Here is a 23153-nt window from a genome sequence, read left to right as displayed (position 1 = left end):
CCAAGACCTCAGAAAAAAATTGTAGACCTCCACAAGTCTGGTTCATCCTTAGGAGAAATCTCCAAACACCTGAAGGTGTACAACGATCATCTGTACAAACAATAGTATGCAAGTATAAACACCATGGGACCACACAGCCGTCATATTGCTCAGGAAGGAGACGCGTTCTGTCTCCTAGAGATGAACGTACTTTGGTGCGAAAGGTGCAAATCAATCCCAAAACAACAGCAAAGGACCTTGTGAAGATGCTGGAGGAAACAGGTACAAAAGTATCTTTATCCACAGTAAAACAAGTCCTATATCGACATAACCTGAAAGGCCGCTCAGCAAGGAAGATGCCACTGCTCCAAAACCGCCATAAAAAAGCCAGACTACGGTTTGCAACTGCACATGGGGGACAAAGATCATACTTTTGGAGAAATGTCCTCTGGTCTGATGAAACAAAAATATAACTGGCCATAATGGACATCGTTACGTTTGGAGGAAAAAAGGGGAGGCTTGCAAGCCAAAGAAAACAATCCCAACCGTGAAGCATGGGAGTGGCAGCATCATGTTGTGGGGGTGCTTTGCTGCAGGAGGGATGGGTGCACTTCACAAAATAGATAGCATCATGAGGCAGGAAAATTATAAGGATATGTTGAAGCAAAATCTCAAGACATCAGGCGTTAAAGCTTGCTCGCAAATGGGTCTTCAAAATGGACAATGACCCCAAGCATACTTCCAAAGTTGTGGCAAAATGGCCAACAAAGTCAAGGTATTGGAGTGGCCATCGCAAAGCCCTGACCTCATCGTACAGAACATGTGTGGGCAGAACTGAAAAAGTGTGTGCGAGCAAGGAGACCTACAAACCTGACTCAGTTACACCAGCTCTGTCAGGAGGAATGGGCCAAAATTCACCCAACTTATTGTGGGAAGCTTGTGAAAGGCTACCTGAAACGTTTGACCCAAGTTCAACAATTTAAAGGCAATGCTACCAAATACTAATTGAGTGTATGTAAACTTCTGACCCACTGGGAATGTGATGAAAGAAATAAAAGCTGAAATAAATCATTCTCTCTATATTATTCGGACATTTCACATTCTTAAAATAAAATTAAAAAAAATGAAATGACCTAAGAGAGGGAATTTTTACTATGATTAAATGTCAGGAATTGTGAAAATGTGGCTAAGGTGTATGTAAACTTAAGACTTGAACTGTATATCCATTACACATTAGTCAAACATCTGTATTACAGTGCAACAGATTAAACAGAATGATGATGATAGTTAATGATCCTGCTTACTTTCATTTACAGAATGGTTTTTAACCTAATTCACAGGGTTAGCAGAGATTCAACAAATAATGAAAAGTTTTACCTATTGCGTTACATTGCCATGCATTCTGGGTTTTATTTTTATGCCAAATTAATACAAAATCTGTCCTTCTTATTCTCTACCTTGTTTCTGTCATGCTCTTTTATGGTTTTAGAGATATACAGTAACAGTCAAAAGTTTAGACACACATACTCATTCAATGGGTTTTCTTTATTTTTACTATAGTAGAATAATAATGAAGACATCAAAACTATGAAATTACACATATGGAATCATGTAGTAACCAAAAAAAGTGTTCAAAGTAGCCACCCTTTGCCCTGATGATAGCTTTGCACTCTTGGCATTCTCTCAGCCAGCTTCACCTGGAATGCTTTCCCAACAGTCTTGAAGGAGTTCCCACATATGCTGAGCACTTGTTGGCTGCTTTTCCTTCACTCTACGGTCCAACTCATCCCAAACCATTTCAATTGGGTTGAGGTCGGGTGATTGTGGAGGCCAGGTCATCTGATGCAGCACTCCAGCACTCTCCTTGGTCAAATAGTCATCGTCCTGTTTAAAAACAAATGATAGTCCCACTAAGCACAAACAAGATGGGATGGCGTATCGCTGCAGAATGCTGTGGCAGCCATGTTGGTTGGACTCATCAGACCAAAGGACAGATTTCCACCGGTCTAATGTCCATTGCTCGTGTTTCTTGGCCCAAGCAAGTCTCTTCTTCTTATTGGTGTCCTTTAGTAGTGGTTTCTTTGCAGAAATTCAACCATAAAGGCCTGATTCACGCAGTCTCCTCTGAACAGTTGATGTTGAAATGTGTCTGTTACTTGAACTCTTAAGCATTTATTTGGGCTGCAATTTCTGAGGCTGGTAACTCTAATGAACTTATCCTCTGCAGCAGAGGTAACTCTGGGTCTTCCTTTCCAGTGGCGGTCCTGATGAGAGCCAGTTTCATCACAGCGCTTGATGGTTTTCGCGACTGCACTTGAAGAAACTTTCAAAGTTCTTGAAGTTTTCCTGATTGCTGGACTGTCATTTCCTGAATGATGGACTGTCATTATCTTTGCTTATTTGTTCTTCCCATAATATGGATTTGGTATTTTACCAAATAGGGCTGTCTTCTGTATACCACCCCTACCTTGTCACAACACATCTGATTGACTCAAATGCATTAAGAAGGAAAGACATTCCACAAATTAACTTTCAACAAGGCACACCTGTTAATTGAAATGCATTCCAGATGACTACCTCATTGAAGCTGGTTGAGAGAATGCCACGAGTGTGCAAAGCTATCATCAAGGCAAAGGGTGACTATTTGAAGAATCTCAAATATAAAACATATTTTGATTTGTTTAACACTTTTTGGGTTTCAACATGATTCCATATGTGTTATTTCATAGTTTTGATGTCTTCACTATTATTCTACAATGTAGAAAATAGCAAAAATAAAGAAAAACCCTGGAATGAGTAGGTGTGTGCAAACTTTTGACTGGTACTGCATATACTTATTGAAGGCTCACCCCACATGTTCTGACATGGCCAATTAAGGACAGTAGCAATTACTGAGGTATTCAGTTACTTGCCTGCTTCATGTGGAAAGTAATAAACAGTGAAGTCTGCCTTGCCAACACATCTGACTATGGTCTGATGTCTAAAAAAGTATGACAAATAAATGCACAAACATTGTTTCATTAAAACCTGGTATTAGGGTGGGACACTGTTGGATCGTGGTGGGTGAGGGTGGGTTGGATTTGGTAGGGGATCAGTGTGTGTTTTGCTCTCTACCTGTTTGTCTGTATAATCTTTAAAAAATGACTAATAAAAAAAACATGTACAAGCATTGTTCTCTCAGTGGACATTGCTGTACGAATTGTTTTATTTGTTCTTAATAAATTAGGGGCTCTATTTAATCTATCGCTGAAGCGTTACAGATTCCGCAGTAGAAATGTAAAGGTAATTTTGAGCCGACATACGTTTACCATGAATGCAGTCTCAGCTAAAGCCGGAACATTGCCTTTAAATTTCAATCACGCTGTAAAGCTGAACTTCTGCGACGCAGATTGAACAGAGCCCTCAGGCTTTAGTCAACAGTAAATGTTGCCTATTTTGTAATGTAGTGTTTGTTAACAACAAAGTCATCTTTAATCATCCTCTTCTTCCTCCTCCTCTTCATCTTCACCCAAGGCCTCTGTCTCTTCTTGGGCAGCCCTCTGCTCCTCCAGGGTTGCTTTCAGGGCTTGCTCTTCCTCCAGACTGGGGTCCAGGGACTCTGTGATCTCTGGCCCACTGGGGTATTCTCTCTGGGGCATTGTTGGAACAGTTGGGATGTACCCTTCCCCTACAAATTTCAGGCCCCAACCAATGTAGATGTTCTCAAACTTCCTAATTTAGTAAACAAAAAAAACATATTTATTCGATTGGAGATATTGTCTGTATCCCACAGTTATAATAATATATAATACATTACCCCTACAAAGTTCTACAAATAAATAAATTACACTCAATCTTACTTTCCACTGGCATAAGTATAAGCCCCCGGCCAGAGGTTTGAGCGCAGCACTGCAAGAGCAAACTGAGAGATGAGGGTGGAGGACATCTTGGAGCTCCAGGGAGGGGTGTTGGTAGTCTCTGAAATGCATACACATCATGCAGTTGAAAGGAGTTTAACACATAATCATAATAGACATGCCACCAGCATGGAGTGAAAATGTAGGCCAACCAACAGACTGAGAATAGACCAATGATTATATATGAATGGACAAAGCCATCACTCACGTGACACCATTAATTCCAATGTGAAGACTCAATAGCTCATTGAAGCCAAATGAAGTTGGTTAAGATGGCATCTCATGGAGACATAAAATGCGCAGTTTGAGCTGAAAAAGGCTATAAGGATACGCCTGATGCCAAACTGATATAAAATGACAGAATTGATCAAAATTAGGTTAGGGTCTGGGTTAAGGGTTTGGTTAAGGTTAAGGTTTCGTCTAGTCGGTCATAGCCGCGGGAAGTAGGGGTCCTGAGGGTGCTGCAGCATCCCCTGATAAATTGTAATGCCAAAATTATATATCATTAAAAAAAATCAAACTATGCCTTCGTTACTCTGGCCGTCGTGTTTTTTCAGCTAAATCGGTGAACTAGGTCTTTATTATTCCTGGTGACTAATGAGCAGGTCAATATTTTTCCTCAATCCCCCCTCCCTCGCCCGTTGGCAGATATTTCTCGACAGCACCCCCAAACCATGGAGTCGGTGTAAGCGTCAGCTGTGTCCTTATAGCAGAGTTTCTAAGAGTTCCAGAGGTCAATGAGAGAAGTGAGAAATTCTTCCTTAGTTGTGAATTTTCTATAAATCTAAAGGCACAACCTCGATTTCAGCCAATGTCATATGCATTTCAACATGTTATTACTCCAACCTTGTGAAAGTGACACTCTGACACATTTTTATTTTCATCAAAAATGAGTTGAAGGCCGACCGGGGTACTGCAGGCTGCCATTAGCAACTAAATTACCGTTATAACTTCTTCTCTGTGCGATTTTAAAATAATCGGTTCAAGGACATACATCTGGTGTATTAGAAGCAATTATTGGTACCATGATTGTCTTCAAATGTTGTATTTATTTACACGAAGATTGACATATTTCCATTCACTATAAAGGGGGTCCTGTTTTGTGCAAACAATGCCTTCAGTACCGCGGTCGGACTTTAACTTCCATGGCTTCAATGAGAGGGGGCAGTTGTTCTCCGCTGGAATATACTGACCTGCATCCTCAGAGAGTGGAGTGAGGAGGGGAGGCCCCACCTCTGGATCAGGCTCATCAGGCTCCTCCTCCTTCTCCTCTTCATCTCCTTCCTCCTCAAAGTCATCCTCAGGCTTGTCAGCCAGGTTCACCCACACACAGCGACCCTAGGAGAGGCCATGTGATCATTTTCAGGGCACAAAAAATGGGTTAAAAATGGCTTATCAGAATCACATTAGAAAAGGAATTTGTTTGAGTGTTACCTGTTGAAGGATGTGCTGGACATGATGCACCCAGGTGGATAGAGATTCTGCCATTTCAGGAACAGGAATTCCCTCAAAGTCAGAATTCTCTTCAAAGCTGTCTCGGGCTCCCTCCTCTTCCTCCTCACCTTCCTCCTCTGCAAACTGATAGAACCCGAGGGGACTGACCTGTGTGCCGGCAGAGATGCGAGCAATTTGGGCTCGCAAATAGTTGGCCTCATTGCCAGGAAAAGGAGGATAGCTGATGATGGGGGCATCCAGTCTCCCTGTGAAGAATTTGCGGATGTGGCGTGCAGCTGTGATCTGGGTGGGAGTGACAGTGGGCAGCTTCACCCAGGGAAGGCCAGGCTCTCTGCACACAAAGTAAGTAAACTTGTTCACACCTGTGCGATTGTCCTCCTTTGGCACCACAGGCGGGGGCTTGAAGGTGGATCTTGGGAGCGTATCAATCTAAAATGCAAAGTCATCATAAACTTTTCATACAAGAAGAAACCTAATATGAAAGCAACATACTGTAAGACAGTCATTTTTTCAGTAACTCACCACTTCCACCACATCAGCTTCCTCATCATCATCCCGAGGTTCTCCATCTCTTTCCTCATCTTCCACTGTTTCCTCATTACCCTCTTCCTCCTCCTCCCCCTCTCTGTACTCGCACTCAGCAACAAGATAGTTGCCCCCTGTGCCCAGGATTTTGCCCCAAAGTCGGCAGCGCACTAGCGGTTGGGAATCCACCAGCTGCTTGAGTGCCAGGAAGACCATCAGCATCTCCTCTCTACCCAGTCCCACTCCAGCCTGCTCGAGGAAGAAGCCAAGCTCACTCACATTGGGAAGCGGTGTTTCTACCTAATGAGACACAGACGCGTTGAAATAATTATTGATTACACTATACAACTTGCTCATTCATTCCCCAAATCAGTCTTGGTAAAGTCAATGTGCAAGGACCTGGGTCATTTCTTCTCTTACCAGTTCCTCCTCTTGTTCTCCATCATCACCCCCTCTCCGTGAAAACAGTAACCTCTGCTGCTCAGCCAGGAGCTGTGCAGCCGTTGCCAGTGGCATGTCTCTCAAGGTGCTCTGCTTGTCCTGCAGAAATTCCTGCTTCACCTCACGGCTCATGTCTTCAATTATGTCAACCACATTTTCTGGACGCTCATCCATCACCTTGGTCAGTAATCGTGAAAGATGGTCATAGCTGGAAAGGTTGGAGAACAGTGTCATACTCACTTAACTAGTACGCCACCTTCACTATCCACTATGGCAATCATATAAATACTCACAGGTTGAGGTTGCTTTTTGTACTATTCTTGAGCATAAAGGCCTTGAAGCAGATCGCTGTGTGCTCCCTTTGGTTGTTCAGTGCTCCCTCTGCCATTTTTCTTGCGTTCCTAACAACTCAACAGAAAAACGGTCCTGTGGTGAAAACAGGTTGCTAACACCCAATACGCACGACTGTCGTTGTTAAGTTAAGGTTGTTTATCAACACTTTTCCCAAACGTTAAAAGTTCCAAAATCTCAAAAGATAGAGATCGGGGGGATGCTAGCTATCCGAGTTCTTGTTCTTCACCAGTAAAAAAAAACACAGCGAGCACCCCGTTGCTAGGGTAAACAATACTGTTGCTGTGCTCGTGGGACTTTGCTATGCACAGAACGTCCATCAAGCGGCAGCACATCCATCACCCCTGGTACTGCTGACCTGCAAACCTCCAAAACGGATCCTTAGCTGACCCCCACTAAACCCTTAACCCTGACCCTAACCAATTCTGAAGTTAAATGTCAGTTTGCAGGTCAGGTGTGTCTGTATAGCCTTTCCCTCCTAAAACAGTCTTGAAAAGTCAAATGACCTGCAGGCATTCTCAATCAAAAACCTTAAATAACGGTTGAATTCACCGTCCACCTTTGACAGAGAGGTGATCAGTATATGCATAGGCTGTACGTTGTTTATTTCAAATTGGCCACAATGAAAAGACATGGGACAAATATAACAAACAAAAAGCTGTTTTCTTTTTTTCTCATGACAGAGATTTTCTATTAAGGACTTTCAAAACAAAAATCTATTACATTTTAGTAAATATTTTCCCTACTAGATTGCCCCAGTGCATTAGGCAATTTCGTCAAATACAAAACTAAGGACACATAACGTAGATATTTTGGGATGAACAAGAATCAGTGTCTACTTTTAATAGGTTCATGGAGTTAAGAGCCAGTACAAATATAGAGGTGCAGTCACAATTTTGCAACTGTTCATCCTCAGTTTATAATATTCTTCTTTACGCCCTTCCGCGGATGGAGCATAATTCAGCATTTCCTGTGCCAGTCTCAGGTTCTGTGGTACTGTCTTTCGATGACCACTTTTAATTGGTCAGTGACATCTGAAGGTTCGTTAGGTGTCTCCTTCATTGGCTCCCACTGTCTCTATAGGGTCTGGAGTGGGGTTCTTTTCCACTACTGGCCAATCCACCTGGTAGAAACATAATTGAGTTATATTATATACCATCTATCTACAGTATATCTAATAATAATTCAGCATGGCTGTCATGAGTGTCATTTTGAGGGGATACCCAGAGTGACTGTAGATGATTCTGCTCGTTATCGGTTGCAAGATACCAGTTGTGTCATTAAATCTATACCTTTTCAAAACTTTCAAATGAATACAACCAACCACTGTACCAGAGACAAACAACTATAGGATTACCTGTAAACAATTATGTCTGCAGTTTCCTTTTGTCTAGCGGGGGCTCCTCCTCCATGGGCTCCTCTTCCTCTTTTGTATTTGACACAACATGCTGGACTGGTGGCTCTGGCTCTTTCAGCGGTGGTGGAAAAGGTTCTTGTTGTACCGGATGGGGTGCGGCCCAGATGGGTCGCAGATGTATGGTCAAGTCCCTGCAGTGGGATATGGGATGGTTGATTTCAATCAACCTGGATTCGTATTATTCTGTACGTAAATCTGATGCATTTTAGTATGATATGTAACGTTTCATATGGTATGTATTCATTTGTGATGTCCATCACCCATTTCGTATGATATGCTACGGATTATATATATTATATGTTATGAATTTGGCTTAAAAATCCTTCTTTAACCTGTCTCCTCCGCTTCAACTACACTGATTAAAGTGGATTCAACCGGTGACATCGATAAGGAATCATATCTTTCACCTGGGTTTACCTGGTCAGTCTGGGTCATGGAAAGAGCAGGTGTACCTAATGTTTTGTACATGTTCACTGAGTGTGACACCTGCTCTTTTCTATGACAAAAACTGACCAGGTGAATCCAGGTGAAAGCTATGATCTATTATTGATGCCACTTGTTAAATCCACTTTATTTTATTTTGCCATTGAAAAAGCATATGATACAATGTGACGGGAAGGTCTACTGATTAAATTGAATGGAATGGGTATTATAGGGAGAATGTACACCTGGATTATGGATTTCTTGTTTGACCGAACCTTCCAGGTCAGGGTGGGATCGGAGTTATCAAGAGAATATGAGTTGGAAAATGGAACTACACAGGTTGGTGCTATTAGTCCTATCTTCATGTACAGGTAGAGATATTGGTGTGCAAAAGAGCAGAAAAGTAAATAAATATAAACAGTATGGGGATGAGGTAGGTAAAATTGGGTGGGCTATTTACCGATAGACTATGTACAGCTGCAGTGATTGGTTAGCTGCTCAGATAGCAGATGTTTGAAGTTGGTGAGGGAGATAAAAGTCTCCAACTTCAGCGATTTTTGCAATTCGTTCCAGTCACAGGCAGCAGAGAACTGGAACGTCATGTTGATGATTGATGATCTCTTTCTGGATATCGGACAGGGGGGCCTTATATGCAGATGATGGTTAGTTAAGAGAATATGGAGGCATAGATAGGTCGTGACCGGTCTCACACTCCAGGACAGTAGGTGGCGATGTATGCAGCTGTCAGTTGGTAGCGATTCACCAATAAAAACTTAAGAAACAGACATACAGCGCAAAGATGTTTACAGCTTCGTTAGCGACAGAGTCGTCCATTTTGTTTTAGTTGAGTTGGTCGCTACATGAATCTCTAGCAAGGACATTATAGGGGTGAGGAAAGAGGTTAGTAATGTAAATTCACATGACCTAGCTACACTATACTATCTATGGGCTCTCGAGTGAAGCAGCGGTCTAAGGCACTACAGACCCTGGTTCGATTGCAGGCTGTATCACAACCGGTCGTGATAGGGCGGCGCAGAATTGGCCCAGGGTAGTACGGGTTAGGCCGTCAATGTAAATAAGAATTTGTTCTTAACTGACTTGCATAATTTAAATAAAGGTTAAATAAAAAAACATTACTCTATACAGCTAGTTATGTTGGTGTGACGTCAGACCTAAACTGGTTCTCCAGTAGAAATCTACCTAGCTAGCTAACTTTAAGAAAACTGTTGGCTTTTGACCCGTGCGTTGTTTCGCAGTGTATTGTATGTTTTTGCTACGCGAGCGATGTCCATGCATGGTCTTGTAATGCAACGAAATAGCGAGCTAGCTAGCTCAGGTGGGACAATAATGTGTAACTAACTACAGTAAATAGCTAGTTAGCTAACGTTACTACTACTAGGCGGTTAAGTACATTCCTAAACTGAATTCCTTGCCTGTGCATTAATTTCGTATAGATTGGAATTTCTGATCACTGAAGAAGTTGCATGAAAAATGAGTGGAATCAATGTGAAGAAGCTCAAAGTCAACGAGCTGAAGGAGGAGCTTCAGCTGCGAGGCCTGGATACTCGTGGGCTGAAGGCGGATCTCGTCATAAGGTTGCAGTCAGCACTTGAGGCCGAGGCTGCAGGTGAAGGGGATGGGCCACCGATTGCCGATGTTGGGGAGGAGGGGGATCAGCAAAACGATATTGGCGGAGACGCTGGAGATGGTGATGACGGTACAAATATTGGGGGTTCAAAGTGTATGTAGACCGTTGTAAGATTGCACCAATACGGCCACTGTTGTTCACAGATTGTTTGCAGATGAAACTGCTGTGCTACTCCAAATATGTAAAACAAGCAGCTTGTGATACTGACACTGTTTTCTTTTTTAGTTAAAGATGATGGGGAAGAAGAAAAATATATTAAGGACAAGGAAGTGCAGTTTGTCCCGCAGGCTGATGAGGCGAATGGTGATAACGAACAGAGTGAAGAAGACAGCCGGGATGGGGCGCAGATGTATGGTCAAGTCCCTGCAATGGGATCTGGGATGGTCGATTTCACAGAAGATGTGATGGAGCCACAGATTCCGCAGGCGTATGAGTCAGACAAAAGACAAGAGCCAGAGCCACAGGTGCTAGAACCGGAGATGGAGGAACCGGAGATGGAGGAACCTGTGCAACCAGAACCTGTGCAATCAGAACCTGTGCAATCAAAGCCTGTGCAAAAAGAGCCACTGGAGTCGGAATCAATTGAGCCTGTGGAGATGCCTGAAATTAAGCCAGGTCAGTAATAACTTGTTCATGCTTAGTATATTCTCTCAATTCACACTGTTGCTCAAGCAGTAATTATTGACAACATTGACCTCATTGGTGCAGAGGAGTTTGTGATGAAAGCAGAGTTGAAAAAGGAGCAGGAGCAGTTGAAGGAAGAGAAGGAGCCCCAGCAGCCAAGTGCTCATCATCCAGAGCCAGCCAATGAATGGGAGGCTGAGCAGGCGACCCAGGCCAAAACGGAGGATAACCGACACAACCGTAAGAGGCCATACGATGAAGGCCGTGGCTATGGATACTATGAACATCGGGAGGAAAAAAGGTGTGTTAAAATGTTTCTAAGTGGAACAAGTTTGAAATAGGGATGGGGGTTTAAAATAATTTCGCTATTCGAATAGTATCATGAATTTTTGTTGGATATCCGGATATTTGAAATGCATGTGTTGTTTTAAAAAAAAAACTGCTGTGCGAGTGGAAAGGCTGGTGCTCTATTGCTGCATCTGCGGAGGTGCCTGTGAGATTGGAGCGAGCAGATGGAGGCATAGAGAGCCTCTACTTGAGTACAGCCAAGACTACCTAACTTGTAGCAGCCACAATGTTATTTATCATCCCATATAACAGTGCCTGTCTTGACTGGAGTAGCCTAGAGAGGCTAGCTACACTGTATAGCTAGTTGAGGCCACATTTAGTGATTTCTCCCCAACCCAATTCGGATAAAACAGCCTACCTGTTGGTTGCTCATTGTAGCCTACTCCTTCTAATTTCGCTAACTTTTAATTCAGTCCTTTTATTCCGTTTTGCATTGCAATAGTGAACTCTCAATAGTGAACTCTCAATAGTGAACTCTCAATAGTGAACTCTCACTACTCTTGCTACACATTGAGCTGCTTTGATTGGCCAACATAAACAACAAGCTACCAACGTGAAGGCTACAGTATTTTTTGTTTTATTAAATAAAACATTTGAAATGTCATGGTAGAATACTTGTATGGATACTTGTATGACATGTATCACATGGATATTATAATTTAATTTAGAATAAGCATTTCCAGTGTTAAAACAAGTCCATAAAATGTTTTGTCACAACAAATTATACTCACAATATTCCAATACTAATGCCCGTTTTGGATATTCCAATAACTGTGCACATCGCTAGTTTGAAAACTACTTCACTAAAGTGTCTTGAAAACATTCTATAGAACTACACCTCTAGCTTATGCTCCACACTCCCGTCACACAGGGGACGTTCTCCCCAGCCTCCAGCAGAGGAAGAGGAAGAAGATTTTGATGACACTCTTGTGGCCATTGATACTTGTGAGTGAAAGTACTATGTTTCGGGATTGTAGTAGGATTTTTTAAAATGGTTTATTATTGACTTTTGATGAGGTTTTGTTTTTTTGCAGACAATTGCGATCTGCACTTCAAGGTATCACGTGACCGGTATAGTGGATACCCGCTGACCATTGAAGGTTTTGCATACCTGTGGTCAGGTGCACGAGCTTCCTATGGCGTCAACAAAGGGCGTGTCTGCTTTGAAATGAAGGTAGAGTATTTCCTTTTTAAATGAAGTTGCATTTCACTTCACTGCAGATGGAATATTCCTTTTGAATAATTTTTTGCTGTCAAGTCTCATCCGATTTTTCGGAATAATAATTTGGTGCATGTTTTTCTTGCCCAGATCAACGAGGAGATCTCTGTGAAGCACCTCCCCAGCAGTGAGCCTGATCCTCATGTAGTGCGCATTGGCTGGTCTCTGGACACCTGCAACACACAGCTCGGTCATTTTCTTTTTTTTTTAAGCTTCTGTACTTGAGCTGGAACACTTGGGATTATGTCATTGTTACTATCAATATTTCATGTGATTTGAAACAACACACAAACTCCTGTTTTTACTGCTTATTACAGGTGAAGAACCGTTCTCTTATGGCTATGGAGGAACTGGCAAGAAATCTTCCAAGTGTAAATTTGAGGATTACGGGGAAAAGTTTGGTGAAAACGATGTCCTTGGGTGCTACATTGTAAGTATTTGTGATGGTGCATAAGATTCACTTAGATTCATCTGACTCATAGAAGCTGAGTACTCAATAAGCCTAAACGTTTTCCTCTCCATGTCTGGTTCAGGACTTCGATAGCGGCGAGGAAGTGGAGATGGCCTTCTCAAAGAATGGCAAGTGGCTAGATGTGGCCTTCCGTGTGTCACGGGAGGAGTTGGCTGAGCGGCCACTCTTTCCCCACGTTCTTGTGAAGAACTGTGCCATTGAATTCAACTTTGGCCAGAAAGAGGAGCCCTTCTTCCCCGTGCCTGAGGGATACACCTTCATTCAGAAAGTCCCTCTGGAGAACAGGATGCGGGGGACTGTTGGGCCTGCCTCCAAGGCTGACTGTGAGGTGAGTGCCAGCCATGTTGGATCATGACTTTTTTTTATTCGTTAGACTAGATTGCTTCTGTCATCAGTAGCTGTGAGGTGCCATGACCAATTGCATGTTTGACCCTTTTGTTTTACCTCAGCTATTGATGATGGTTGGTCTGCCTGCTTCTGGGAAAACCACTTGGGCCTTGAAGCACGCGGAGGAGCACCCTGCAAAGAAATACAACATCCTGGGCACCAACGCCATAATGGAGAAGATGAAGGTCAGTTGTTATCTTTGTTTGAACACAGAATCCTTTAGTCTTGGTCTTTTTTAGTGTCAAGTTCCCCTCTAACGTAATGAAAACCTCCACCCTCAGGTGATGGGGCTGCGGCGTCAGAAGAACTATTCAGGTCGGTGGGATGTCCTGATCCAGCAGGCCACACAGTGTCTGAACAGGCTGATCCAGATCGCTGCCCGCAAGAAGCGTAACTACATCCTGGATCAGGTACTGTCTGATTTCTCATCCCATACTATGTTTTTGTGCTCACCCTCCCTCCTTCCCAACCCTACCCAATGTTGTTCACTGATGCACATGTCCATTAATGCACTCTGTGATGCGGTCTCTCTAGTGTAGAGGCCTCGATCAACATCTGAACTCCTGGAAGTTATCACCCTGAACATGCTGCTGAAAACATTCTTTCTGTTTTGCTTAAATGAAACCGGTGATGCAATTGTATGTTTTTACTCAATATTTTTTGAATATCCTCCCTATGTTCTGTTCTTAAAGAGCTATAAGCTGTACAAATAGTCCATGTCTATAATAAGATGTTGAAAAACAAGTAAACACTGACGGGTGGTGAGTAAGAAATACACCTTCTGTTGTTCGTTAACTGTAAGATTAGTTCAAGTTTAAACTCTCATCACCTGTGATGTATGATAGTTGATTTATACATACAGACAGCATATGGAACTTTTTTAAATGTTGTATGTTAAATAAATAAAACATTAAGGTAAGTGAACTAACATGTTTGAATTTTCAGGCCGTTTGCACCAGTTACTCAAGGTAGGTGAGGTCCTGGACGTTCTAATGGGTGCTTCAGTGTGAGTGAGTATTGACAGGTAGGTATTGTCTGTTGTTATTGTCATGAGACAGTTGGGCTATTGACAAAAAAAGGTAAGTTCTGGTAAGTAAATGGGGACCCTGTTATTGTAGGTGAAATATTACCCAACTTTTAAAAATGCTAAATTATTTGTTGATCTTTCTTCTTTTTTTTGGGGTCATTATAAGAGCAGTGGCGTAGCAAATACCTGCCACATAGAGAATAGTTAGAAAAACTGTTAATTGATTGTCCTTAAGGGTTTACCTGGAGACAATTCAATTGATTTTACAGATTTAGTTTTTCTACTGTTAATTATATGGAAGTGAATGTGAGCTGTGTGGCAGAAGGGATTAATGGGCACATTCATCTATTTGCTCAACCTTGTAAGGGTGCGTTGTAAACATGGCAAAAATATATTAAAGGATGCAGCATATTTTTGTAATAGAATTTTTTTTTAAACGCAACTGTTATTTTGTAATGTAGAATCTGGCCTTAAGTGGCTAACGCTCTCAGCTTTTCATTGGAAACGTTGACCAGTTGAGAACTTGCAAGAATTTTGCCAATAAATGGCTAACATGGGTCCCCAAAGTTCTTTCTCCCAGGAAATGTATTCCAGACACAAAAGTAAGTTGTTGGGTTGTGAGAGAACCATATGTAGTTCCAGAACAGTATGAGGGGGGGGGGGGGACTCTCACTTTCATCGTTGCAGGAATCCAATTTCCCTCCTATGGAACGCAAAGCCATAACAAAAGCAGACAAGTGAACAATAACAAACAGCTTCTACTTTTTTCTTGTCAACTTTGCTAGACAAATGTATATGGATCAGCCCAGAGACGAAAAATGCGTCCTTTTGAAGGTTTTCAACGCAAGGCTATTGTAATATGTCCCACGGACGAGGATTTAAAAGAGCGAACGTTAAAGCGAACTGATGAGGAAGGGAAGGATGTGCCCGATCATGCTGTATTAGAAATGAAAGGTAGGAATTCCATGGATAACAAAAAATTAAAAACCACACAAAGACAATGCATTTCCTATGTTTGTTGTTGTTGTTGTTTTATCGAAACTTGGAAGATCTCACCCGTCCCCCGCCCCCCTTCAAAGAGCTATTCCCACTATTTCCCCCTTTATCATCTATCATTCTCTTGTTTTGTTTTTAACCATTTCTTTCGTCTTTCTCATTCATCTATTTAGCACTGCAAACTCAGGGTGCAGGGGGATGTCCAATTCAAGTGTTGGTTTGGATTCTGACCCTTGAAGGATGAGATTTTTAATAGATTATCAATTGAACATTTTAACAAAACCATTGGCAGTGCAATTTCCAGTACCAGGGGAGTGGAAGAAAATCCACATTTATTACTTAAGGACTAACTGAGGACATACGCCCACAGGCTATGCTTCCTTCCGTAAGCTATGCTTGTGGTTTACAACTGAAAACTCTACATATTCATCAATCTCCTTAGTTTTGTTATTTTTCTATGGTCTCCTGAGTGGGGCAGCGGTCTAAGGCGCTACAGACCCTGGTTCGATTCCAGGCTGTGTCATTACCGGCCATGATTGGGAGTCCCATAGGGCGGTGCACAATTGGCCCAGTGTCGTCCAGGTTAGGTTTTGGCCGTTGTAGGCCGTCATTGTAAAAAAGAATTTGTTCTTAACTGACTTGCCTAGTTAAATACAATTCCTCCCTAAACGAGCAAATTCTCCCCTGTCCCTTGAGGTAATGTTTTGCTATAATTCTGGTATAACTCTCCCCCACTTCCCTCTTTCCCTTCCTACCTCTTCCTAGTATTGTCTATCAGATAGTAATAATGATTTTCTTTCTTTCGACGGTGCTGCTATACTCGTCCTGACAACGCCTACTCCTCTGCTTCCTGTAGCCAACTTTGTGCTCCCAGAAGCTGGTGAGTTTCTTGACGACGTGACCTTCATCGAGCTGAAACGAGAAGAGGCTGACACGCTGGTAAAGCAATACAATGAGGAGGGCCGCAAGGCCGGCCCACCCCCAGACAAACGCTTCGACAACCGCCAAGGAGGATTTCGTGGTCGTGGTGCACCTTACCAGCGCTATGACAACCGTGGTGGCCCCCAAGGGGGAAGGGGAGGCTATCAGAGTCAAGGTGGCAACTTCAGAGGAGGTGAGGTGGAAGGTTTCTGTGGAATTTATTTAGTTTTAAACGTAATTTCTTTTTGCGTGTTAGTGAGCCTACTTAACTGCTTTTGCTTTACACTTTACAGGGTATAACCATGGAGGCTACCAGCAGAACCGCTGGGGGAGCAACCGTGATGGTGCTGCGGGAGGACAACATGGCTACAACCGCAACCAGCAATCTGGAGTGAGCTACAATCAGCACCGCCAAGGACAATATAACAAGGGAGCCACTGGGAGTTACAGCCAAGGACAGGTAAACTGTGTTAAATGGCATCTCCCTACATGTGGTTCTCCCTCTGGAATCTGTTCCTCTGTCAACTCTTCACCAGTCCTTGAAACTTTCTGACATCGTATGTTTTAATTTGTAGCCACAGACATACAACCAGGGATACAATCAGGGCAACTACAACCAGGGTTACAACTACGGCAGCTACAGCCAGTACCCAGGTTACAGCCAAACTCCTGCCGCCTCCGCTGCTCCTGTTGCCACTGGACAGACCTACAACCAGCAGCAACAGACCTACAACCAGCAGTATCAACAGGTGAGTCGGGCCAACCTAGTTTCTTAGGTTGTCCCATATATCATGTTCACCTGTCTAAAGCTCTGTTGATAATGTCTTGCTCTCTCTGATCCAGTATGCACAGCAGTGGCAGCAGTATTACCAGAACCAGAGCCAATGGAATCAGTACTACAGCCAATATGGAAACTACAGCCAGGGTTCTCAGGGCACACAGTAGGCATAAAGTAGTGCGCTGATGAGACGGATCTCATTCCCTCAGCAGCATTCCATTGCTTATCCTGCCTGCAGGCTAGACCTCTGCCTTTTCATTGTCATACATATCCTTAATGATTAGCCTGCACTTTCTTATAGCTTACATTTTCAAAAATGTTTAAGGGTCCAGTTTTTCTTCCCTGCCTTTTTAGATACAGGATTTTTATTCTTGCCACGACGTTAGCATTATGTTTGCAGTAGGTCCTGCAACACTTTAGTAACACGCAGCTTATTTTTCTTGCCTGTTCTAGATGTTGGCTATTTGAAATGAGCAACAGAGGTGTAGTTTAACATGCAGATGTAGGACAGTTTAGTGTTGCGCAGTGAATGTTTATTAGAGCTCATAAAAGGTAGCTGGGATTTGCATGTGTACATTTCAATGTGTTTTTAAGATGGAATATTTTTGGACAACATTGTTTTTGTTTTCAAATTTTGCCATTGACATGACAGTTTTTAGTTTTAGATCAAAGAACCATATGTTTTAAAGAAATTGGTGGAGTCTGGACTTATTATTCTCGTTTTGATTTAACCATGAATATTTTGCCCATATTTATTGAAATTGAAGTCTGACATTTTGATGACTTTTGTTTTATAAAAAGAGAGATTGTAAAACCACATTTACCAGCATTTTTCACACCATTTAAAATATTCTGTAACATGTCCCTAAAGTCGTTTTTGAATCTTGTGATCAATAACTAGTTTGTGTGGTTGTAAAACTGTATAAAATGTATGTCAAACAGTATCTGCATATGGTTCTGTGTTCAAACAAAATGTTATCTTTTTGTATTTGAGAATATAATCTGAAGAATTTAATTTAATTTGGTTGTCTCTTTTTTTTCTGTCTCGTTTCCTTGAGTACGGCTCACAAAAGTCCAGATTTTAATTATCATTACAAGAACCACACAGCTATAACATTGGACACCTAAAAGTTAGTGTTTTTAAAGGCACATTGTAAAGAAGTAATTAGGTGGCTTGGGGTTAAACACCTCACTGGGTTAAACTTCCTGTAATTCTCACAGAAACCACTTTTCCCACACTTTCATTGGCTGCCACTACTCTTGCTTAACAAAAAAATGTTATTTGTCTCATCTCAAAACAATTTTGATGTACATTGATATTACAATTCCCCCCACCCCCATCATAATGAGGATATTAATAGTGAGATGTGTAATGTCATTTTTACTTTTGATATTAGATTTATTTAATTAAAATACCTAGACTTTAGATTTTAAGTGTCAATTACTCAAATGTCAAAGTAAAACATAAAATAGATTAACACACCTTCAGGGGTCAGATTGCCCTATTGAGGGGGGTGTTTTGCCCCGATCTAAAACAAAAAAAATGTATTCTGCCCCTTCTCTTTAAAATGTGTTTGCTTCCGGATAGCCAGTACTGTATGTACATATCTAAATCTTACCAAAGGTTGCTTTTGGTTCTCATAAAATACATTAAGGGGTAGTTTCCCCCCCAACACCCTACAACACTGCAGGCAACAACTAATATGATTACAAATGCCCCAATGCGCACATGAGTTAATTGCAATTTAGGTAAATTAAGAACTACACAGAAGTGGATATCTCATCTATATGTCATGTGTGGTGATTTGATACAATGTATTTAACATTCGCATCGGTGCATCATCTTGACTCAATTATCGACATATGGAAACAGGAAGTTACAGTTTCCGTATCTTTGTCAACAAAACATTTGCGAAAGCCTGAATAAGAACATTACTCGCAGTAAGTTCAATAGCTAGTTACATGTTTCAGGGTTTTGTGAATATAATGGGGAGAGATAGGAACAATATGCTATATGGGCGAGTATATTGAAAACTGATTAGATAATGTTGACTTGTTATCTGAAGACTAGCTAGCAGAAGCCATATTGCATGATTGATTTTATTTATTTTATTATGGTGTCATGCATCTTCTCACGGATCCCCAGCCCACATGAGCTTATAAAACACTATTTGCTGTAGCAAAGTAAAATGATATATACACACACAGTGCCTTCAGAAAGTACTCCTAACGTTACCCCTTGACTTATTCCACATTTTGTGTTACAGCCTGAATTCAAAATGATTTCAATTGTTCTCACCCATCAACACAGAATACTCCATAATGACAAAGTGAAAACATGTTTTTAGAAATGAACAAATGTATTCAATTAAATACAGATATCTAATTTACATAAGTATTCCCACCCCGAGTCAACACATGTTAGAATCACCTTTGGCAGTGATTACCGCTGTAAGTCTTTCTGGGTAAATCTTTCTCTGCAGACATGGATTGTACAATATTTACACATTTTTAAATTCTTCAAACTTTTAAGTTGGTAATTGCTAGACAGCCATTTAAGTATTGCCATATATTTCCCAGCCGATTTAAGTCCAAACTGTAATACGGTTGATGTCAACACCCCTCATCAAATATTTTAAAAAGTGTTAAAATAACGAGATGTATCTACTAATCCAAAGAGGAACAGGCGGGAGCTTGACAGCTAAACATGGAGGAGTCTTCTCTGCTTACAGATGTGTGCCATCAGGTAAGGATGAGACAGACTCCGACGGGAATGTGATATTCAAAGTGTCAGCAGAATTGTGCTGTGGATGCACATTTCTCTCACTGACTTCGGTTCAGGTGGAGTCACGTATTGCTGTGATATGACAGAGCCTCTGCTGGACACCAATCTCAACCCTGAGCAATTGGTAGTTTGTCAAAGGAGGGGGTTGGTTTTCCTCATGACAGTGCTGAAGAATGTCTGAGTTTTATAAGCCTTACTTTTCACTAGGTGATTCATTTCTAGGTGATTCATTATGTTTTTTAAACCCATTTACAGGCAAATCCATAAAATACATCAAGATCTATTGGAGGACTATTAGTGTCAATGCCAAATGATAATCAAACGTTTTGAGGTTACGCTTCAGTCCTTGGCCTAGGGAGAGAAGAAAAATATGCAATATCGCCTGTATACTAAAAGTAACGTAATATGCAGGCTAAATCTATGTCCACATTAAAAGCACTAGAGCGCAAAGATTGAATTCTAGTCAATGGTGCGCAAACATATTCTCAAATCGGGCAGAACGAGCCAGTGCAGCCCAGAGGCGTGTGCGCCAAATGGATTTGGTTCCTATTATCACTTGTAGGGCTGCACGCGCACCACCCTGAGCAGTCTGGGCAAGGCACAGATCATATCTGCTAAATATGATAGTGTGATAAGATATTACCTGTCCAACTCTAAGGGCCGTATTCAATCAGCGCCCGGTTTCCCAAAAGCATTTTAAGGCTAAGTAAATCGTTAGAGCTTCGTTACATCTCCGAGCTGTTTCCCAAAACAATCGTTAAATTAGCTAGCAAGTGCAAGCTAACTAGCTTGCAAGTGCAAGCTAACTAGCTAAATTGCCATAAACGTTTAATGCTTTTCGACCTGTCCCCAAATTAATATAATTGGTTCAGAGTTTGTTTTGATATTTTAACCTGCGTTTGGTGTTGGGGAACAAAATTAATTCATGCACGCGCGCAGCCGGTTTGGGTTCGGTGTATAACGCTTGCCTCAGACTACCCATAGAAGGGCATCAGTGGATGCTTTGTTGCCCTCCGGCATCACATATACATATTTAGATCTCCGCTAAACATAACATCACATGGTTTATTTGTCTCTCTGGACCACGGATAACTTCAGAACAAAGTTGACAACAAATAAAAAGTTGCCAATGTCTTTGCAATTGATACAAACAAGCGATGTATAAAATATGCTTCAAATGAAAACAGAAATAAAATAAACAGTAGTCTATTTGCCTATTTCAATCATATTGAAATACGTTTAATGTTAATTTACGTTATATTTTTCTACTTGTAGGCTGTCTGTAATTTGTCTCAATATATCTCATGATGTGTAGCTTAACATAGTTAAAACATTCCTAAGCCTAAATTCCAAACTATCGGGAAATTGGGCTCGGGCCTGTCAACTGACCTGTATCCTTACAGCGCTAAAATACATATTTTTAGTCAGGAGCAAAGAGTTGGCCTCGGATTGTGAGCTCAGGGAAGAGAACCGAAGAGCAACATCATTTTGAGCACTTAAGAGGGCACAGCAAAGTGCAGTGAGGAAGTCAGTACCAGAAGATGAGTACAGCTCCACAGAGTCAGCAAGAAAATGAGTATGAGGACGTCTGTGTAAGTCAGTCAGCATGAACATTTAGCATAATTATATGAAGTGCATATGGATGTAGACTTTTCACAGTAACGCTTATATAACCCAAACATATCTTGTTTAGTTATGTTTATTTGTATTGTTAATAGCTATATTAATGATGAACCTTTTTCCATGTTCTCCACAGCTGAAAAAAAGTAAGATAAAGAGAGAAACTGCTCTGATTCTCCTCTGTCTCTGTTGACATTATTGATGGCCGGTGTACCATTCTGCAGTGCACCTTGTCTCCCCGTCTCTTCCGCTTGCAGCAAGAAAGGACCAGTCTTACATTTTGCTAGTAAAGGCAGGGGGAAAGCATTGCAGTCTACAAGGTATGCTATAGCTGAGTAACTCTGAGTTTTGTGTTTGACTTTAAAAAAAAAGTAAGATAAAGAGAGAAACTGCTCTGATTCTCCTCTGTCTCTGTTGACATTATTGATGGCCGGTGTACCATTCTGTGGGTGGACAGCCAAGAGAAATTGAGGCCCCCACGCCCATGTGGGAGGGCCGGACTGAGGGAGGAGGCAGGCGGCATGGAGGAGGACGTGGAGAGCAACGTCAGCAACATCAGAACTTTTCTGGAAAAAAAGAAACACACAACTGAAATTACGTGACAGAATTGATCAAAAAGGGAGATAGAAAGACACCCACAAGGGGGGAGATTACATAATTCATGCAGATCCACAAAAGTGGCATCCTGACATTTTACTAAAAGTCAAATTCATAAACATTGTGTAGATTTGAATGTGCACTTTCAATTAAATTGTACTATGTTTGATGATGCATGTGTAAATAAGAATGGACTATAACCGTTTTATATAATATTATTTTTGTTGGACAAATAGGAAGTTGAGTATATGGATACAAGTCATTGTATTTAAAAAAAAAAGTGATAATATATATATGTCTTACATTTGAATCATTTAGCAGACCCTCTTATCAAGAGCAACTTACAGAAGCAATTAAGGTTAAGTGCCTTGCTCAATGGCACATCAACTGATTTTTCACTTAGTCGGCTCAGGGATTTGAGCCAACAACCTTTCGGTGACTGGCCCAATACTCTTAACCGCTAGGCTACCTACCACCCCCGGGAGTGTCTATTCATCGTTTGATTGACATTTCTCAAAATAGAAAGTAATCAAGCTGTATCTGTCTAAATAAAGACAAATCAAATCAAATCAAATTTATTTGTCACATACACATCGTTAGCAGATGTTAATGCGAGTGTAGCGAAATGCTTGTGCTTCTAGTTCCGATAATGCAGTAATAACGAACAAGTAATCTAACTAACAATTCCAAAAAACGACTGTCTTATACACAGTGTAAGGGGATAAAGAATATGTACATAAGGATATATGAATGAGTGATGGTACAGAGCAGCATAGGCAAGATACAGTAGATGATATCGAGAACAGTATAACATATGAGATGAGTATGTAAACAAAGTGGCATAGTTAAAGTGGCTAGTGATACATGTATTACATAAGGATGCAGTCGATGATATAGAGTACAGTATATACGTATGCATATGAGATGAATAATGTAGGGTAAGTAACATTATATAAGGTAGCATTGTTTAAAGTGGCTAGTGATATATTTACATAATTTCCCATCAATTCCCATTATTAAAGTGGCTGGAGTTGAGTCAGTGTCATTGACAGTGTGTTGGCAGCAGCCACTCAATGTTACTTCCTTGTACTTTTTTCTTGTTTTGTCATCATGAGAAAACAACTTGCACAGTAAGATCTGTTAACTTTTATCAATTCAAAATGTATTGGTCACATACTGTACACGTGTTTAGCAGATGTCATTGCGGCTGTAGCGAAATGCTTGTGTTTCTAGCTCCGACAGTG

General features: G+C 41.3%; 2 protein-coding genes and 1 long non-coding RNA gene across 8 annotated transcripts; 2 read left to right on the top strand and 1 right to left on the bottom strand.

Moving 5' to 3' along the window:
• Nucleotides 1–3151: 3151 nt before the first annotated feature.
• LOC109872480 (radial spoke head protein 6 homolog A-like) lies at nt 3152–6917 on the bottom strand. Its single transcript, XM_020463731.2, has 7 exons — nt 6590–6917; nt 6276–6504; nt 5853–6155; nt 5310–5759; nt 5069–5213; nt 3819–3936; nt 3152–3690 (listed from the first exon to the last, which is right to left on the bottom strand). Exons 1-7 carry the CDS (start codon nt 6682–6684, stop codon nt 3450–3452), a joined length of 1581 nt encoding a protein of 526 aa, XP_020319320.1. The 5' UTR covers nt 6685–6917; the 3' UTR covers nt 3152–3449.
• A 2343-nt stretch (nt 6918–9260) lies between these two features.
• On the top strand, nt 9261–17927 carry LOC109872439 (heterogeneous nuclear ribonucleoprotein U-like protein 1). Of its 6 annotated transcripts, none has more exons than XM_020463649.2 (16): nt 9261–9387; nt 9942–10204; nt 10361–10750; nt 10844–11060; nt 11979–12052; nt 12142–12281; nt 12417–12516; nt 12644–12756; nt 12860–13126; nt 13248–13370; nt 13467–13595; nt 14998–15166; nt 16065–16322; nt 16423–16589; nt 16705–16878; nt 16973–17927. In XM_020463649.2, exons 2-16 carry the CDS (start codon nt 9979–9981, stop codon nt 17072–17074), a joined length of 2649 nt encoding a protein of 882 aa, XP_020319238.1. In that variant the 5' UTR covers nt 9261–9387; nt 9942–9978; the 3' UTR covers nt 17075–17927. The 6 variants fall into 6 exon arrangements, with proteins under 6 accessions (XP_020319238.1, XP_020319236.1, XP_020319239.1 ...); XM_020463647.2 differs by having other exon boundaries at nt 9942–10228; XM_020463650.2 differs by having other exon boundaries at nt 9262–9387; nt 9942–10114.
• Nucleotides 17928–18758: 831 nt separating this feature from the next.
• On the top strand, nt 18759–22083 carry LOC116358114 (uncharacterized). The gene is made up of 2 exons (XR_004205964.1): nt 18759–21632; nt 21770–22083. It is a non-coding gene; the product is annotated as an uncharacterized LOC116358114 (long non-coding RNA).
• The last annotated feature ends 1070 nt before the right edge of the window (nt 22084–23153 follow it).

The sequence above is a fragment of the Oncorhynchus kisutch genome, linkage group LG28 (genome assembly GCF_002021735.2).
Source record: "Oncorhynchus kisutch isolate 150728-3 linkage group LG28, Okis_V2, whole genome shotgun sequence".
NCBI classification, from domain to species: domain Eukaryota; kingdom Metazoa; phylum Chordata; class Actinopteri; order Salmoniformes; family Salmonidae; genus Oncorhynchus; species Oncorhynchus kisutch.
This window is presented reverse-complemented; position numbering and strand designations above follow the sequence as displayed.

Coding starts and splice junctions, on each gene's coding strand:
- LOC109872480 (XM_020463731.2), bottom strand. CDS start 6,684: ATGGCAGAGGGAGCACTGAACAACCAAAGGGAGCACACAGCGATCTGC. Junction 5,214..5,309: donor TCCAGCACATCCTTCAACAG/GTAACACTCAAA, acceptor GGCCTCTCCTAG/GGTCGCTGTGTGTGGGTGAA. Junction 3,691..3,818: donor TATACTTATGCCAGTGGAAA/GTAAGATTGAGT, acceptor TTACTAAATTAG/GAAGTTTGAGAACATCTACA.
- LOC109872439 (XM_020463647.2), top strand. CDS start 9,979: ATGAGTGGAATCAATGTGAAGAAGCTCAAAGTCAACGAGCTGAAGGAG. Junction 10,229..10,360: donor AAATATTGGGGGTTCAAAGT/GTATGTAGACCG, acceptor TTTCTTTTTTAG/TTAAAGATGATGGGGAAGAA. Junction 12,282..12,416: donor GTGTCTGCTTTGAAATGAAG/GTAGAGTATTTC, acceptor TTTCTTGCCCAG/ATCAACGAGGAGATCTCTGT.